General features: G+C 35.0%; 2 protein-coding genes across 2 annotated transcripts in view; both read left to right on the top strand.

Moving 5' to 3' along the window:
* LOC107565965 (cadherin-like protein 26) overlaps nt 1-1,663 on the top strand; it is a 23,232-nt gene extending 21,569 nt beyond the window's left edge. Inside the window, exon 19 of the mRNA XM_016251312.1 lies at nt 805-1,663. Within this exon, the coding sequence (XP_016106798.1) occupies nt 805-1,023 (219 nt within the window). The 3' untranslated portion in view covers nt 1,024-1,663. The remainder of the gene's footprint in view (nt 1-804) is intronic.
* A 4,961-nt stretch (nt 1,664-6,624) lies between these two features.
* On the top strand, nt 6,625-18,852 carry LOC107565962 (B-cadherin-like). The gene is made up of 17 exons (XM_016251309.1): nt 6,625-6,660; nt 9,605-9,727; nt 9,870-10,019; nt 10,129-10,273; nt 10,678-10,850; nt 10,964-11,095; nt 11,223-11,405; nt 11,606-11,925; nt 12,016-12,158; nt 12,778-13,002; nt 13,623-13,844; nt 14,978-15,090; nt 15,995-16,111; nt 16,780-16,842; nt 16,939-16,974; nt 17,069-17,161; nt 18,646-18,852. Exons 1-17 carry the CDS (start codon nt 6,625-6,627, stop codon nt 18,850-18,852), a joined length of 2,481 nt encoding a protein of 826 aa, XP_016106795.1.
* Nucleotides 18,853-20,268: the final 1,416 nt, after the last annotated feature.

Genomic DNA, 20,268 nt, shown 5'->3' with positions numbered 1-20,268 from the left:
GGAAAAAAAAAAGAGAGAAAAAAAAAAAGAGAGAAAGAGAGAGAGAGAGAGAGAGAGAGAGATTATAATAATAATAATTTTCAGGTATAATTTATACTTATATAAATATATGCATGAACATACTGTACAAAAGTGCAGTTAATGTCAATTTAAGATTTTTTTTTAAATATTAAATATACATATTATGTATATTAAATAATGTTTTTAGTGTATTTAACATGTATTTATACAGTATATACTTATTTAAAGTATGACAAAAGATTATTGAAACAATGGTTTAAAATGTACTTTAAACTTTTTTAAACTTTAAACTTAAAAGTGTACTTAAGTGTGGTCACGGAAGTGTCTTTCTCACCTAAGCAGCCTTTTATTAGATTAATATTACATTATCTGCAAGTAAAGTTTTTCAAAATATACTTATTTTATATTATAAACTTTTTCTTATTTTTTCTTATTTATTTATTTTTTTCTTCTTAGTTTTTCTTTTTCTTTAAATATGCTTTTAAAGGTTAATGTCAATAAACAAAGCTTTGTTTAATATGAAAACAAAAACTTGCTTTGGCACTATTGGTGGAAAGGCGACCTTGCTTTAGTTTGTTCTTAGTTGAAAATTCAATGCACTGGCGCCACCTATCTGTCAGATCCCTCATAGCATAACATAATATTAATGTACAAAGATCTGCAGACCATGCAGACACCACAAGGTGGAATCATCAGATAGTGCTGCTAGGAAAAAACATTCACACTGTATCAGCATAAGCATTAAGACTATGATATTTCTCTTTCCATTATGTTATTCCATAGAAAATCAGTGGGCTTTCGGAAGAGCAGAGGGACTTTCCAGCTTATTCTTCGTATCAGTATGAATATGAGGGGAGGGGTAGTGACTGCCAGTCACTGGATCAGCTGACTGTTAGCAACCTCGGTGATAACCTGGACTTCCTGCAGAACCTCGGGCCCAAGTTCAACACTCTGGGTGGGATCTGTCAACAGTCACTGGAGCGCAGGAATGTCCGGCTGTGAAAATGGATGATGATTTGAGGCTTTATATCGTTCCACATTTCATTAATGCTTGTTGCTGCAAAGGGGTTACGGGGATTTTTTTATTTTTATTTTTTTGTGCTGTGATTTGTTTTTTTTGGAGACAGTGCTCTAGGCCATTGTTGCTCAAAGACATGGCTGGAATTTAAGCAGCATTAAACCTGTACAGGCGCAGAATTATTATGGATAAAAGCTGTGAACTTTACATCTTACATTACATCAAGACTGCCTGCCCTCAAGAAACTGTGGGATACACTGTGCATTTGTGCTCACGATTGATGTGTAAGGAAGCATGTTGGGTGTTTAAAATGAAAGCTCGTGCCTGCATCCCACCAGCTTGTCTGAAAGGATCAGAGGCAGTTGGTGGCGTGGACTAGTGGTCTTCACAGTGACCAGTGAGCTTCTTCTCTCATTGACGCACTGACAAGCCACTGTTCTCGTTTTTTACTTACACACACACACACACACACACAAATGCTTTGGAGGACGTTGGGACACCAGGCCCTGGAACCCATTGACTTCCAACAACCCATTGACTGGACTGGATATTCCATAGAAGAAAGGGACATCATACAACATCATGCAATTTCTGAATAACATGAGGGTGAGTAAATAATGACTGAATATTCATTTTTGAGTGAACTTTCCCTTCTGAGCATGAAATGTAAGTATCCGAGAGTCTGGCAGGTGGCAGTAATGCACCATTGATCATCATTACATCCCTCTTCCATTTTTACTCAAAAGGCCTTACTTCACCTGGGTTTTTTTTCACTGTAGAGAAGTTTTACGAAGAGTGGCTGGAATTCATTTTTATCACATTACATTTACATTACACACAATGTTGTGTTCAACTATTTCTTTCATATTTCTCATTGTATTGTAAATAGTTTGTGTTTGTTTCACCCACTGTTTTTTAAGTAAGGATTGATGATATATTTTAAATTCAGTAACCACCACTATTATTGAATTAAATTCATCATTAGAGACACTACATACACTGAAAAAAAATGTTTGTTATTATTATAAATAATGTCATGTTATTTATTTTTCGTTGTCTCAAGTTCAAAAATATAGATGTGAATCATTACCCTAATTTTTTTTAATGGGATGAATGAAAACAATGTTTCAGTGTATAAGGATGACACTATCAATTCTATTATATGAATCAAATAGCCGTCTAGTTGCAAATTGTAATCCACGAGATTCTGTGTACTGTCTTTTGGTCCAATAAGTAATATCTCTGTCTTATCCGAATTTAATAGGAGAAAATTATTGGTCATCCAATCTTTTACATTTTTAACACACTCTTATTTTAGGGTCCAAACATCTATTTCTGCTTCTTTATTATAAGAGTCATTGTTCTTTGGTTAGTAACTATTTCAGTACTTGTATTTCCTGAAATCCTAAAACTACAAAAGGTTTCCTCTGAAGAAACCCTTCCTTTTACCACAGCACATCTCCTCCCCACAACGATACTGCATCATTTATTTCAACACATTCAGGTGCTGTTGGGTTCTCCACATTAGTCATGCATAGTCTGAAATGTTAACTTTCTGTGCGTGATCACATGATACTGTCTGTGAAATTACTTACCTTCTGTGGAAAAATGGGTGTGAATGACTCAAAAAAGTGGATTTACATAATAAAACGTCTTGCTAGTAAATACATAGAATATTTATGGCAGCTTGAATAAAGAAACGATTAAAAAACTGCTTTGAAACTGAATTTTTTTTCACTTCTATAGGCTATAATTTTTAAGTTAATGGATGTTAAATTACAGAAAGCGTATCAACTCAATCATCAAATTTTCATTTGTTATATTAAAAATATAGATATAAAAATATCTGAAAATTACAAGAAAAGTAACTATAAGTGATAACAAAAACAGGTGATACAGCAACTAAACCAGCAAATAGGGGAAAATGCTGCAGCATAATTAATTCATGCCACATTGAATGTTGGGAACGTAAGCGCATAGTACTACATCACTCTATCACAGTTCATTACTGCAATGAAAACACAGATAATGTTGTCATTCAGTAGTAAACAAATGAGGAATACATTAGCTACTGTAATTGCCAGTAACATAATATAAATCCACACATTTTTTACAGTGTACTTTTCCTAATGTCCCATATATGTCCACTGGTGGGGATCAAATAAGGACTGCTAAGGTAAAATATATAAATAATGGTCTAAAAGTAGGCTCCCTTTGCGTGTGCTAACTTGCCCAGCCTGTTCTGTGCTCATGAAGCATGCAGTAATGTGTAAAGCTAGCAGACAAGCACTCTGATAACACAGGCTATCATTATTGGAGATGATATGTGTCTTGAGTCAGAATATTTCTCATCATTTACTGTTCAACACTGGTGCCAAAGAATATAATTAATGTCTCATAATTACCTAATTGCTTAGTACACATCTCCTGTAGGCAACAACTGTATGTTTTACTTAATTAAATTCATTAACACTGTAGAATGCTATAATATATAGAACTAAACACATAAACACTTACATGAACTTTAAAAATGGAAGTGTGCTAAAAAGGTGTAACTATTCCATTTATAGTTTAGTGAATATGCCTCATGTTAGTCTATATAATAATACTAATAATAATAATACATTTTATTTATAATGCGCCTTTCTCAGACTCAAAGCGCTTCAGCATATACAAAAAAATAACCAATTAAAACAAAAATACTTAATATCAAAATGCAGCAATAAATTAATTAAAAGTTAAAAACATTACTAAAAAGATGTGTCTTAAGAAGTTTATTAAAACAATCCAACAAACCAGCATTGGTGCAGGTATGAGTTCCATAACTTAGGTGCATTGTTGGTCTTTATTTTCATTGGTTTGTATGTCTTAAGACCCTCCGTCCCTGGGAAATGGAAAAATGTGAGTGCTTGAGAGGGAGAAGAAGAGAGAAAGAAGATGTGTAGCTGATCTGAGCGATCTGAGCTTGATTAAGGCTGTATGATTGGAGTAAACGCAGTGAATGAATTGCTAAATCATTGTATTAATACTTTGAAGTGTATGAAGAATGGGTTGAGTTTGTTAAAACAGTCAAAACCTACTGTTTTTTGTCGGTTTTGCATTTAAATAATTCCTGCGTGTTTTTTTCCTCTCCGAACTGGCTCTGTTTGTGTGCCCGTGAGTTCACGCACTGAGATGAGGAGGCTCCTCCCCGCTTACAACGTGCATTTGAAAAAGCAACACAAGCCAAACATCTGCCTTTGTAATGAGAAGCGTTTCTAAATCTGCTGTCCAACAAAAGAGAACACTATAACTTGTTTTAACTCCACTACATCAGTCGAATGTTTGAAATAACTTTCTTTTCCGATCTGATGTGAATTCTTATCATAGAATGAGGCAGAAAATATGTTCTACACTATAAAAAAGGCTATGTTGATTAGCAATGGCTTCTACTTATGAATTATTATGAAAATACCCGAGATGACTTGAAGAACACAGTTGAGTGTTTATTGTCTTAATGTTTCATCATTCAAAACGTTTCTATCTTTTTATTCTGTCACTATGATCTGCATGCCTTTGTCCATATGAGGGATTTCCTGGAGCATCATCAGTTCTATTACTTCTGTGATGCATAAATGGATCTTCTGCGCGAGGGCGCTCTCTGGCATCCAGTATGAATGAAACGGACATTACATGTGTTTATAGCAGTGTCTCCCAATCTTTTTTTTAGCCACGGCACAGTTTTGATCAGTAAAAAATGCCACGGCACACCGATAAGCACTGAAGTATAGCAAAATTGCACAAACATACATTGCTTCAAATGGCATATTAAAACTGGATATTATATTAAAAGTAGTACTCTCATTTGATGTGAAACTTGAGCTTAAGTAAGGTAGGAACAGAAGGTCAAAGGTAGCTTTATGTTGTTGGTGATGATAAAACAAATTTACATATATCATTGCTGTTGGGCGGAAACCTTTTATGTTCAAAACCACTACCACTTTCAGGAAATGTAAAAACAAAAAACAAAAAAAAGTTGTATTTATTATTATTATTAATATATATATTTTTTTTGAATAATTAAACACCACGTTGTCAGAGTTGGTATTGTGGCTTTATATATGATCAGACACTTGCATGTGCCATTATATTATTAACATTTTATGAAAATCAAGCTAAAATGAAGTTATGAGCTTTTTGACCAGCGAATGACGGCAATATGTGTTTTGTCTGTCACTAACGGCCGCATCTGAGGCAGTAGCCAAAGGGCATCGCATTATGTTTTCATGAACTTACAGGTCACAAAGTTTATTGTAGCTGTATGGGCGCTCAGTTTTTGTTGTTGAATACATAATTTTCCACAGCACACCTGACAACCTGTCACATTACATTTTCTTACAACATTTCAGCTGAATATTATTATAAATATTAACTAGATATTGTCACGATTCACTGGGAGGAACGAGGAGACGCAGGAGAATACTTCAACTAGAATTTAATCCAACATTGTTAATGTGTTAATAAATAAAGTGCTTGCTCAAGCAGAAACATTTTCTGATACTTTTCATTTTGTAGGCTGGTACGTGACCTCCTTACTGAGTGAGTCCATGAAAGGGTCCCTGAAGTCAGCTCAGCTGGTTCCCATTGGTTCACTTGGACATGGAGCCCAGTACGTAATTGTGCCCTTCGTCTCGATCTGTATCAACTATCATTGAGATTTTGTCTGTCTGTCTTTTGACAAGGTTTTTGATTGGATGAATTGTCTTAAGGTGAGCAGAATGCATTAGATCAATGCATGAACAATATGTGTGTGATGGCTATTTTTAATGTTTTGCACATATTTTCATGTTTGTTATAAGTATATTTCTGTTTGTAAGAACATGTTGGAGTACATGAGAACAATTTGAGAACTTGTTGGTAATTTACATGTTGTGAACATGCAGACAACGTCCTATTTGACAGTGTTTAACGGATATATTTTATGGGTTTTATGGTATTTGATAAATGTTTTTATAAGAGGAATATATTGAAGTGCTTGTTTAAATGTTTTAATATTTTTGTTTAACAGTTTTATATTTAGCATGCTGTAATAAAACGGTTAAATGAACTAAATGAGTATTATAGTTATTTCCATGTTGACAAACAGTATGTACTTCAGTGGCTCTTTGTGTGATTTCATAATACGAGTATCTAAATTCTTGACAGACTATTATCTTTTATTTTAAAACTTTAAAATGATTGCTCCGTAGCACACAGTTGTGTAAGACACGTACCAAAAATATCACATTAATGTTTACTAAAGTGACACAATTTGTGTGTTATATTTTTTACACATATTTAGTGTTGAATTTAACTCGATATGTGTTATCCCTGAACACACTCACTATGTATTGAAAATAACACATTGTGTTTTTTTTAACACATTTGTTTTAACAGTGATGAAGTAACACTGGCCCCAGTTCCTGCCCCGTCATTTGAATATGCCCTCCTCTCTCTCTCTCTCTCTCTCTCTCTCTCATGTGTCATATGAGCAGTGTGGATTACTGTAAGAGACAGAGGAAAGCTCAGTCTCAGTCGAGCAGGACTGCGTGATGATCTGCTTCAACATGAGGACCCTTCCAGTCAGCTTTCTCCTTGTGCTGGTGAGTTAAAGCGCTGTGTGATGTGATACACTAGAGCCACTCGCACCGCCTCATGTTTCTCTGCTCATATTTCTAGACAACAGCCATTTATGTTGCAGGAACTAAGTCTGTCACACAGTATAAAGCAAGGTTAATGAACAATGGGCTACAGAAGGTTTGCTTTCCATCGAATGATTAGCTGATTTGATTGTTTGCCATGTGTCAGATAGTAAGAGCTGTAAAGATAGGGCATGCTTGAATTAGTTCTGTTGAATTGTATTTGTGTTATTGTCTTTGGGGGTGTGGATGAAAGGGACTTTCATTCCTGTAAATCTTTCAGATCATGACCAGTGTTGGGGGTAACGCATTACAAGTAACGCGAGTTACGTAATCAGATTACTTTTTTCAAGTAACTAGTAAAGTACTAGTTACTTTTTAATTTACAAGAGAATATCTGAGTTACTTTTTCAGATAAGTAACGCCAGTTATTTTTTCCCCCCAATGTATTGATTAACAGCTCTCCTGTCCCCATGCTGAGAGAAATCAGAAGATGTTACTGTAGTTCTAAAATAAATATGAATATGCATTAATTCATCACTCACAAAAAAAAACAGCTTCAGTATTCCTCAAAATGAATAAAAATAATGCAACTCAGAATATGACGCAAACCTGCAATAATTAAATGTTAAACAACACAAATATCCTTTATGTATTTAATCCCATTCTATTAAGCAATGTCTTTGCTTCTGAGCTTCGATGATTCAGTTCAGCCGTACTAATAAACACAAATTACTCCAGACAAACATTTGTGTGTCTTTGTTTATTGCTGAAGTGTGTTGAAATGTCTTCTTCTGCATTCTACTGTACGGACGTAACTGTACTTTCCCTTCAGCCTGAGGCTTATTCATTTCACTTTTGGTGTGAAAAGGCTTTTATATTTGCCAAAAATATAACTTTTTTATTTTAAAAACAAGCAAGCAAGCCCTGTCCAGATTTAAAAAGTAGCGCAAAAGTAACGTAATGCTTTCCATAAAAAGTAACTAAATAACGCGATTAGTTACTTTTTTATGGAGTAACGCAATATTGTAATGCATTACTTTTAAAAGTAACTTTTCCCAACACTGAGCATCACACAGGAACATTAGTATGAACTTTAAGAATTGTTTGCATTGTAAGCTCATGCCTTAAAGTACCTGTATAGTCTAAAATATGCGTATTAGTAAAAGTAATTATTAATGATGTGAATACAATCAAAAGTGTACTGTCAATATTTAGTTATTATATATAGTATTCTTTACAATCTGCACAGTTGTGAGCTTCATTTTTCAAGGATTGACATGTGAATAAGGGAATTTGTGATGTGGTTTACGAACATATATGTCCTCAAGCATTCTTAGAAACATAAACATCACAGAAAGCTTGATTTACTGTACATGTTTTCGGGAAAACGCCTAGATATTCATTTGGCAGTGGTTCTAAACTTTAGAAGTTTTGTCATCAGCAGTAACTAATTAGCTTTTGTCCTCATTAGCAGATACTGACAACTATTAAACTTCTATAGGATGCTTATTTTCAGCAGATGGACTGCAAACTGTGGCCTGTCAATGTGGACTATAACCTCTGTGCTATCATTCCATAATCACAATTAAATTAGATTTAATTAATAGTTATACCAAATTAGACTGTGGAATTTTTTTTTATTAAATTAAGTCAATTAAATTAAAATTATAAATATATGCCTGCCAGACTAAATGAAGGGACTTGGTGATAAAATCAAGTATAAACTTATATTTGATGTACATCTATGAAGTGAATGTTGTATTTAGTTAACCTGACTATGATACGTAAGGGATAATGTACATCCAGCCGGTTGTTATCTCAGAATAACACCCGACAGTGTGATCAGGACCCCGACGCGAAGCGAAGCTAACATTTAATTTAGTTTTAATATTTTATTAGCTAACCAAACTCAAAGCTTCCACCAAGAAAAAAACTGTTCCTAGCAAGAGTATAGCGCCGACTTCAGTTACCCGGATGAGCCTGTGTTATCAGCTTCTACCGGTTGTTATCGAGGGATAACAGACCTCGGAATGTCGCGACTGACCAATCAGAATCAAGTATTCCATGTGTAATAATAAATGATAATTTACTCATCAAAATCTTCTCGAGTGTTTATATTTAAAATAAATCTTCAAAGTAATTTAAGGGTCTACATTTCAAATGTAAAACCATCTTCACTGTAAAAAAAAAAAGTCGTAATTTATTCACCCTCAAGTTGTTCTCTATGAGTTTCTTTCTTCTGTTGAGCACAAAAGAAGATATTTTGAAGAATGCTGGTAACCAAATGGTTGGTGGTAGCCATTTACTTCCATAGTATGAAAAAAATCATGTAATCAATGGCTATGTCACGAATCCGGTCCACGAACTTTCCTATTCATTGACTCTCGCACTACACACTGTTGCACATCACCCCGGACTACATTTCCCATCATGCACTGCACTGATTGCACTCAGCACGAATTGCACACACCTGTTTACACTTTTTTGATTCTGTCTGCCGATCGTCGACCTGCGCTAGCCCTAGGACTATTCTTGTGTTTTGCCCACCATATACCTGTCTGCCTCTATCTGACCCATGCCTGTTTTGACCACGTCTCTGTCTTCTCCACAATAAAGTTTGCACATGGATCCGCACGTCTCACGTCTCGTCAGCCCCGTAACAGGCTACCACCAACCAACATTCTTCAAAATCCTTTAATATTGTTTTATATTGTCTTCATTTTCAACAATTATGAGTGCTGTAATGGGATTGAACTTTTTTTTTACGGTAATGATTTTCTTTTTTTTCTGCAGTTCACATTAAACTCTTAAGTGCTATTCCTCATAAGCTTCTTATGTTATGGCCAGATTCACACATTGACTTAACTTTTGTAACATAACTTGTAATGACTTCTTTTCAACCCAGTCTGTCTGGAGCGTGTGTGTATGGGCTGACAGCGGGAGGATACGACAGAAGCGTGCATGGATCATTGATTCATTTAGTATTGAGGAAGAACACCCTGGTCCATTTCCATACAAACTAGGCAAGGTGAGGGGCATCATAACAGCTTTCAGCTAGAGCTCATTCAGTTCAGTTTTATTTTAATAAAGTTTTTCACGTTACATGTGTCAAATCGCTGGATAATAATGATCATGTGAACATTTCAGTGTGTATGTTGTTTGCATTTCAGATTGCACTTGATAGGTCTTATTTAGTCAATTTCGTGCTACATGGTCATGGTGTGAATGAAGATCCAAAGAATATTCTCAGCATTAAAGACACAGGTGAAATTATAGTACATGGAAAGGTGGACTATGAAAAGGACCCTAAAGTGCTCCTTGTAAGTACTGCTTAATGAACAAAGGATCCTTTGCAAAACAGCATTGAAATTCATTTAAACAGACTGCAAGGAAGGCCTGTATATTGATATTCACTGTACTCGATTGCAGTTGAAATTTGAAGCAATAAATAAATCCAATAATGAAGTGGATACAAGGCTTGGGCTTGAGATCAAAATATTGGACATAAATGACCACGCACCAAAATTTCAAAAGTCAGTCTATGAAGTGACTGTGGACGAGTCACATGCTCAAGGTAATCCATTATAGTTTGCACTTCACCATTTCATTTATGAAACAAAACACACAAAACAGAACATTCTGACATTGTTCACTCACCCTCATGCCATTGCAATCCACAGTGTTGTTATTTTTTCCTCATAACACGAAAGTAAACATTTTTAATTATTGTAATTATTACACACTACACAGGTTTTTGCTAAACTGCAATTACTGTTAAAGGGATTGTATGTTTTTGAGCTTGACAGCCTCTGGTTACTATGAGCTGTTGTTGAACAGCAAGGGCTCCATAATATTTCGTAAACATATATAATGTATAATTTTCCACAAGAAAAGTAACAGCATACAGGTTCGAAACATTATGGACATTGTAATAATTGGGTGAAGTATTAACACTTATTTTTCTGAATATTTTTATAGACCAACACGTACTGACTGTACTGGCAACTGATGACGATGATTCCAAAACAAACAATGGAACATTCAGTTTCACAATAAAGTCTGTCACACCAAAAACAGATAATGTTGAATTTTATATTCAGCAGCAAACAGGACCCGGGACAATTTATTTTAAGGGTTGTTTGGACTTTGAGGTATGAGCTTAATTTCTTTCATTGGGAATAGACAGCACATATTGCTTTTCATGCTTCATAAATATTTCTCCATTGCTACCAAAGAGATGTTCTTCTAAATTAATCTTTTCCAGAAAGCTCAGAAATATACAGTCCTTGTTGAAGCAAAGGACAAAGGGGAAAAGATACAGTTCTCAAGTACAAGTACACTGATAATCAATATTTCAGATAATAACAACAATCTTCCAGAGTTCTCTGGCAAAACAGTAAGTTTCACAGTGGACTGTAAGAGTACTAGTTTTTATGCTTGTGAAATTCTTGGTTATTGCTTTTAATGGCAAATTAGACAGACTTTCCAGAGAAACCAAATGAAATATTTGACTTATGTTTCAGGGACCTGGGAAGGTCAAGGAGAAAGAAACTGGGATTGAAGTTCTGCGACTGCAAGTAACAGACAAAGATGTCCATGGTTCAAAAGCTTGGAAAGCCAAATACACAATTCACGGAGATAAAAAAGAGATATTCAAAATAGAAACAGACCCTGTTACGAATGAAGGGATTTTAACGGTTGTTAAGGTAGGCAGATGCAGTTAATGTGTCCGTGTTGCTGGTTATGATGCTCTAGAATCAGTGTTTATACAGAAATGTCTTATATAGTTGCCTCTGCAATTTCAGTTTGATCGGAGCTGTTTCAACATTAAAAAGATACAAAAATATCTCTGTATACATTTGTGGTGATTTTTCTCTACACTCTCTTTATTTTGGGCTCATTCCAGCAAATGGACTACGAGGAGCAAACATATCACAATCTGTCCATCAGTGTGCAGAACGAAATTCCTTACTTTTCCTGTAAGATTAAAAAGCAAGTACCGAATGCCATGTGGGAGCTCGACAAAATACCCCCAAACCCTGACACGAGTGTTGCACACCTCTATAACAGCATTCCAGTGACCATTTATGTTGAAGATGTCAACGACCCTCCGGTGTTTATACCCCCTGTTAAACATGTTATGGTTATGGAGAACATAGATGTAGGAACAAGTCTTACAAACTTCACTGCTAAAGACATGGATGGAAGCCATGTAAACACATTTATGTAAGAGAAGCTAATATTACTGTTTAAATTTCACTGTGGTTTATTGGATGAACAGGATCACATATAAACAACTGTTTCTTCGAATCATAGATTTGTTAAAGGTGAAGATATTGATGGCTGGATAACTGTTGATGCAAAGACTGGACAAGTATCCACGGCTAAAATTCTGGATAGAGAGTCGCCATTTGTTATAGACGGCACCTATATAGCAACCCTGTATGCTGTGGATGATGGTAAGACATGAAATATTCCAACCCGATCTCATGAAAGTGCATATAAATAGTACGCCAAATAAAAACGAAAACTCATGGTATTGATACGCAAAAATTGACTTTATGCTATGTGATGGGTAGGTTTAGGGTTGTGGGGTAGATGCATATCATATGTACGCGAAAACTGCGTATCATATGCACGCCAACAAATTTCGTATCATATGCACGCGAAAACTGCGTATCATATGCACGCCAACAAATTTCGTATCATATGCACTCCAAAGTCCATTTTTTGCATTTCAATACCACGAGTTTTCATTTTTATTTGGCGTACTATTTATATGCATTTTCATGAGACCGGGCTCAATATTCTTATGTTATACCAAGTATCCCTGGACAGACAATTACTTTCCTTTTATTTTCAAATCAATTTCATTTGAGATGCATGCACATTTTACGCTGCTAGTGCCATGCTTTATGGAATGACCTGTGATTCTTTAGAGCTTATATCTTGTTTAACTGATATCTAGTTTAATTGCATCAAACAAAACTCTCAATATCTTTCACAACCTGGCAACCTCATGGTTCATGATCAGGTTTTATACTCTGAATTTGTTTCCTCCTTGTCTCTGATCGGCAGGTGTTCCTCCGCTGACAGGCACCGGAACTCTAGTCATTCACCTGAATGATCAAAATGATAACGTACCAATACTGGAGGTGAACAAAGTCAGCATTTGTGTAGATAAAGAGCCCACAATGGTCAACATCACAGCCGTAGACCTGGACTTTCCTCCATATGGATCACCTTTCTACTATGAGCTTTTAGGAGATGTTAAGGACAAATGGAGGGTTGAACCAGCTCATGGTAATGCCACCGTCTACTTCACTCGGTCCAGACCACCCTACAATCTCTCTCACTATCATATTTCACTTGGAAAACACATCACGGAAGTAAAATGGGAATATGAGCATTGTTTTGTGTTGACTTTATGTCCAGAGCATTCATCCATGACCTCCTTATAATTGTGTTTCTGTATCTACATTAAGAGCCAAAAGTTTAGAATAATTCAGATTTTGTAAATGTTTTTAAAAGAAAAAATTAAGCAGCACAACTATTTTCAACATAGTAAGAAATGTTTCTTGAGCAGCAAATCAGCATATTAGAATGACTTCTGAAGGATCATGTGACACTGAAGACTGGAGCAATGATGCTGAATTTTCACACACACAAATGAAAATTGAAGTTTTGATCACAGGAATAAATTACATTTTACAATATTTTAAAATAAAAAAAATAGAATTTTAAATTTTAAAATATAATAATATTTCACAATATTCCTATATTATTGATCAAATAAATGCAGCCTTGGTGAGCGTAAGAGTCTTATTTAAAAAAACACTTAAAACTCTTAATTATTCCAAACTTTTAGTATATTTTACAGTAATACTAACTCTCATGTTATGATCTTTCTTTTTCTCCTAAAGGCACAACAGTGAGTCTTGTAAAAGAAAACAATGTGTTTTCAGGTTATCACCTCCTCCAGATCAAAATATCAGACCAGCAGGGATTTTACTCCATGCAGAACCTGTCGGTCACGGTGTGCGACTGCTCTATCACTCCCAGCTGCCATGTCAGGATGGTCTCGCAGGCTCGGATGGGGCCTGTTGCTGCCTGGATAGTTGCTCTTGCAGTTCTGATTCTCACAGGTGAGTGATTTCCAATGTTCGGATGATATTAAGAGATAAGAATTTTGCAAACTGTTTCACAATACCAAAAAACCCATCCTTCTGTCATTCCAACCATTAAAGGTGTGGTTAAACAATAAAAGACTTGCAATGGAAACCTTTAGAAACCTGTTTTTTTGAATGGCACATGCTTTCAGTACAGTTTTGAAATGTTATTTAATTTATCCTCTGTAAATACTGTAGTTTTGTTTAGCTAAAAAGCACTTGGAATGTTTGTTTTTCTGCATTTGGGGAAAAATTTATTCAGCTGATTTAAAGATAATTGAACGATTTGCTGACAATTTACTCACCCTCAGGCCATCCTAGATGTAGATGTAGATGTAGAGTTTGTTTGTTCTGAACAAATCTGAACAGATTAGGAGAAATTTAGCATTATATCACTTACTCACCAATGGATCCTCTGCAGTGAATGGGTGCCGTTGGAATGTAAAGTGAAAAGCTGCGTGTTTGTAAGAAACAAATCCATCATAAAGATGTTTTTGACTTCAAACCATCGCTTTGGCTTAAAAGATGAGTCCTCAATCCATAAAATTGCTTCCGCCAGTTAAAAAAAAAAGTCTTATCTGAATCAGGAGAGAAATATGCACAGATCAAGCACTGTTGAAAACAGTCCAAAACAAACATGTGGGTGCATTTTGATGTGAGAAGACAAAAGGGGATGGACTTTTAACTGGAGGAAGTGTTATTATCGATTATGGACTTATATTTTAGCTGAAAGCAACATTTTAAAGTTAAAACATCTTAATGTTGGATTTGTTTTTTTACAAACATTCAGTTTTTCACTTCACAAGACATTCATTATTGGGCTGGAGTGGTGTGGATTATTGTGATGTTTTTATCAGCTGTTTGGACTCTCATTCTGACGGCACCCATCCACTGCAGAGCATCCACTGCTGAGCAAGTGATGCAATGCTACATTTCTCCAAATCTGATGAAGAAACAAACTCATCTACATCTACTCAGATGGCCTGAGTAAATTTTCAGCAAATTTTCATTTTTATGTAAACTATTCGGATAAACACTTGGAGCTAATAACTTTGTCAAAATGTGAAAGTATCCAAGTTTAAAAGAAATACTCTCTTTTTATATTTCAGCAATGTGCTTAATGAGTCTACTAATCTCTTGCAAGACTTCAATGATTGCAATGAATGAGGGCCTCGGTCATCTCATGACAACAAATACGGAAAATCCAGGAACAGACTGCATGGTAATTTCATCATACAACCTACAGTAACTGTTTTTCAGTAATGTTTGTATTTGTGCATTTTATTCCGTTTTAGGTAACACTACAACAAGGTTTTATGTCAACATTAGCTCAAGTAATTAACATTAGTTTATATAATAACATAAAAGAACAATGCACACAGCATTTGTTAATTTAATGTTAATGTTAAAAATGACATATCAAGTACATCTCCTTGTATAAGTTGACACACACACAAACACACAGGTTTCCATGTTTTATGGGGTCATTTAGGCATAATGGTTTTTATCCTGTATAGACTGTATTTTCTATTTCCTTACCCTACTCCTAAACCAACCCCTCACATAAAACTACAGGGATTTTTAGATTCAAAACATTTCATTATGTATGATTCATGCTGTAAGCTTGTTTCCTCGAGTCGTGGGGACCAAAAATGTCCCCACAAGGTCAAAATTTACTAGTATTACTATCCTCGTGGAGACATAGATAGTTTGGTCCCCATCACTTATGGAATACCAGGTGCACACATGCACGCACGCACACACACACACACACACACACACACACACACACACACACACACACACACACACACACACACACACACACACACTGTGTTTGTGTGTCATATTATAAAAGGACATGTATTTTATATATTTTTTGCCAAGCTTCTTGTTATTAGTGCTATAACTAATTATTGTAATATAACAAATACTGTAAAATAGCATGCATAACATTACATTACGTTTGTAGATTAAAAAATGCTGTAAACATTTTTGTGCATGGTAAGTAAATGGTACCTTCATTAACTAGCAAAGTATTGATAAGTTCAACTCATATTTATATCAAACATTAAACATTTGTTGCCTGAATAACTTTTAATCTAAATCATGATGTCTTCCTAAAGGTGCCTTCCTTTCACAAAACTGGCTCTTCCAACGTAAACGGTATAAATGCGACTACAAATATAAACTCAAGCCAGAAGGTCACATCACAAACTGTGAGTAACATTAAAACTCTTCACGTTCTTTGACCGTTGGGGTAAATTAGAACATTCTGGGAAATACTATTTTGCTGTCAAACCAAGTTCAAACATTTATTATTAATATAATCTATAATGTTTCTGGAAATGGCCTGTATATTGTGTAAATATAATAAATGATTCAAACATGGAAAAAATTTTATGTTTTATTTGAAAGTGATAAAAGCAGTTATACTTTATTACTTCCCACATGAAAAAATACTATAGTAATTTATAGTAAATACTATAGTGTTTTTGAACCATACTATAGTAAAGTACTTGAATTAATTTGTTGTGGTAATTCTATAGTTAATGTGGTAATATAACAACTATAGAAACATAAACAAAATACTTTACCCAATACTGTACTAAGTTTTCTACAATTATAGTATACTACAATACATTACAGTTTACTGTAGTAAAACCTGAAGTATACTACCGTATTTATTACAGTTTATCAGTTCACTATAGTTAATACTACAGTATGCTGTAGCATTCATATACCGTAATATATACAGGATAATACACTTTACTATAGTATGGTTCAAAAACACTATAGTATTTACTATAAATTCTGGATCTGCATCCTGTTTGCTACCATATACAGGAGAACTTTTCTTAAAATGATCATTATGCTTCATAATATCCAGGTGATGCATAATGGACTGCAGGCAGTTTCACAGGCTCCACCGTCAGTCTGCAGCGACCAGCCGTTCAACCGCTCCATATACAGGGTGAGTATTAACAGCCACAGCAAGTTTTCAAAGTGTTGGTCATTTTCTTTTTTTCTTTTTTTGTGATGGACTCTTTCTGAAATGTATGTTTTACAGAATTCCACAAGGCGTACGTACAGAGGAAATGTTGAGGTAAGAATAAAGTGACGGTAATAATTCACATGATATGCTAACTCCAGCACAACCCAACTTTTCTCACATCACCATCTATGATTTATTCAACCAGCGATCGAGTATCAGATCAAGTTTTAGAAGCATGCATTCCTACAAACCCAATGCATCTTACTTGGGTGAAAACCTAGCCGTTCTCATCAACCAGGTGATTTAATGCTGTGCATTACTATTCTACTGTTTACTCATTCCTTATTAATATTAAAAAAATGTCTTCATTTCACAACTATAATTTGTGAATTTTGTGATAAAAAGTAATTCCAGCTAAAAAAAAAAAAAAGGTTTAAATAACATTGCGTTAATGTTCCCATCAATTTATAAAAACATTCATTTTGAATATCCAATTTATAAACACGTTAAAAATGTATTTCGTTACTTAGTTAGTTAGTTGAACATTAAGGGAAAATTCCATTTTAACATTATGGGGAAGTTACTTCTGTGTGTTCTCTAAGCATTTTGAAAAAAGTAGTAACATTTAAAAAGTATTAGATGAATGTCCAAATGAAATGTTTTGGATCCACTTTATTTCGATAGTCCACAGACGTTCTACTAACAGTCATTCTACTAAGTAACTTTGCAACTACATAACTAACTCTGATTCGAATATTAATCGACTGTTAGATGAGGGTTAGGATTAGTAGATTAAAGGGTTAGTTCACCCAAAAATGCAAATTCTGTCATTAATTACTCACCCTCATGTCGTTTCAAACCCGTAAGACCTTCGGAACACAAATTAAGATATTTTTGATGGAATCTGAGAGCTCTCTGACCCTCCCATAGACAGCAATGCAACTGAAATGTTCCCAAGTCCAGAAACGTAGCAAGGAGATCTGTAAAATAATCCATGTGACATCAGGGGTTCAACCGCAATATTACGAAGCTACGAGAATACTTTTTGTGCGCAAAAGAAACAAAACTGAACACAGAACTGCATACGCTGTTTACGACCAGCGGATATTCTCCAAAATGGCGCTACAGGGTAATGCGAAGGAGACGAATTGTTGAATAAAGTCGTTTTTTTTTTTTTCTTCTGCGCACAAAAATTATTCTCGTAGCTTCGTATAATTGCGGTTGAACCCCTGATGTCACATGGATTATTTTACAGATCTCCTTGCTACGTTTCTGGACTTGGGAACATTTCAGTTGCATTGCTGTCTATGGGAGGGTCAGAGAGCTCTCAGATTCCATCAAACATATCTTAATGTGTGTTCCGAAGATGAACGGAGGTCTTACGGGTCTGAAACGACACGAGGGTGAGTAATTAATGACAGAATTTGCATTTTTGGGTGAACTAACCCTTTAAGTTGACATGTACTTGTGAAGTTACTTATAGTTAGTAAAATGTCTGTTGTTGGAGCATCAAAATAAAGTGTTAGCAGATATTCAGCAGACAGTCTAATACTCTAATGACTGCTAGTTGAGTTGTAAAGTTACTTATAGGTAGTAGAACATCAAAAGTGGATTTTCAAAATAAAATGTTAATACTGTTTCAGATATAAAACCTTCCCTTTTAATCTTTCGCTCAATGTGTTTTTTGATCATGATAAATACATTTGGTCAAGTGTGTCTAAATGTTTGACAGGACGGTGAATAATTTTCATGGTGCTTTTGTTTTTTCTTTCTTTGCTTCAGAAACTACTTTCTCTCCATACCCGTGATGAGGAACATGGTATTTACAAACCGCACTCTTACGCAGATGAAGGACAACCTATGGACAATGATGAATTGGATGCAATATCCATTCAAGAGGATGACTTTCAACCAGAGATGCTCAGAAATCTGGACAGCAGGTTCAATCAGCTAGCAACAATTTCCAGACCTGACCTGATGAGAAGGTGACAATTATCTCAGGACGTGTAGCCATTTTATATCTAAATATATATAGGACAAAATGCAACAAAGTTCTACAGAATGAACGATGATAAATATGCATTTGCATTTCCTGAATGCAAAAAGTCACCAGTGTTTGCAAAGCAACAAAGGAATAGTGTTAATGTTTTAGGTGAGCTCAGGTTTTTTGGCTTTTGTTCTCTGTTCATGTGGAATCATTTGAAAACATTCAATGCAAAAAATATGGTGGTGTAATAATTTGAAAAAACCTCCTTCAAGAGTAGTACTTGGGTGGATGGTGATAATAGAGTTTTTAGGAGCTGATAAACGAGAATGTCTATTTTGAATGTGTCATGCGGAATCATGTGGCATATCCTGGTCTGTTGTTCCCCTGGGTGTGACATTTCATCACCTTGGAATCACAAGGTTCTATCTGACATTTTATTCAAAACTGAGTTATTCACACATACTTATTCTGTGACAACATGTGTTTGTAAGAAACAACCAATCAGGATCAACTTTCTTTGTCATGTCACTGGACTGCTCCGTGACAGCAGCAAATATTAAATGTGAAATGTTTTAACTGTAAAATATTTGTATTTATATATAGTCAGTGAAACATTTTTCAGTGTTTATTATCCCTTAAACGCGGCCTTAAAAGACTTCAGCAGCCCGTGACTATCCTCCTCCCCATTCATTTCTTAAAGTCAGACATCAACCTTCTTAATATTCCTCAATCTATTCATTATAAACAATATATTTATTTATTTATTTCTTGTGTGTGTTCATCACCTTGGAATCACAAGGTTCTATCTGACATTTTATTCAAAACTGAGTTATTCACACATACTTATTCTGTGACAACATGTGTTTGTAAGAAACTTTCTTTGTCATGTCACTGGACTGCTCCGTGACAGCAGCAAATATTAAATGTGAAATGTTTTAACTGTAAAATATTTTTATTTATATATAGTCAGTGAAACATTTTTCAGTGTTTATTATCCCTTAAACGCGGCCTTAAAAGACTTCAGCAGCCCGTGACTATCCTCCTCCCCATTCATTTCTTAAAGTCAGACATCAACCTTCTTAATATTCCTCAATCTATTCATTATAAACAATATATTTATTTATTTATTTCTTGTGTGTGTGTGTGTGGCTCGCTAGGGTCGCTATATTTTTCCTGCACAACAATAATTAAATGTCTGATGACTCAATAACTGCAATTCACCTTTATTCCTCAAAGTGGCACTGTTTGATAGACAATGATGACGTGTTTTTTTCACCCATAATTACTGCAGGCATAAAACAAATAATATCATCTGCAAAAATTGAACTGGCTTGAATGGCTTTACTGCACAGCAATTACTGTACGCAATGAAATATAAGTGTCACTGTTATTTGATGGTGGATGTGGGGAATAGCAAT

Source organism: Sinocyclocheilus grahami, unplaced genomic scaffold (genome assembly GCF_001515645.1).
Source record: "Sinocyclocheilus grahami isolate Dianchi unplaced genomic scaffold, SAMN03320097.WGS_v1.1 scaffold1037.1, whole genome shotgun sequence".
Taxonomy (NCBI): domain Eukaryota; kingdom Metazoa; phylum Chordata; class Actinopteri; order Cypriniformes; family Cyprinidae; genus Sinocyclocheilus; species Sinocyclocheilus grahami.
This window is presented reverse-complemented; position numbering and strand designations above follow the sequence as displayed.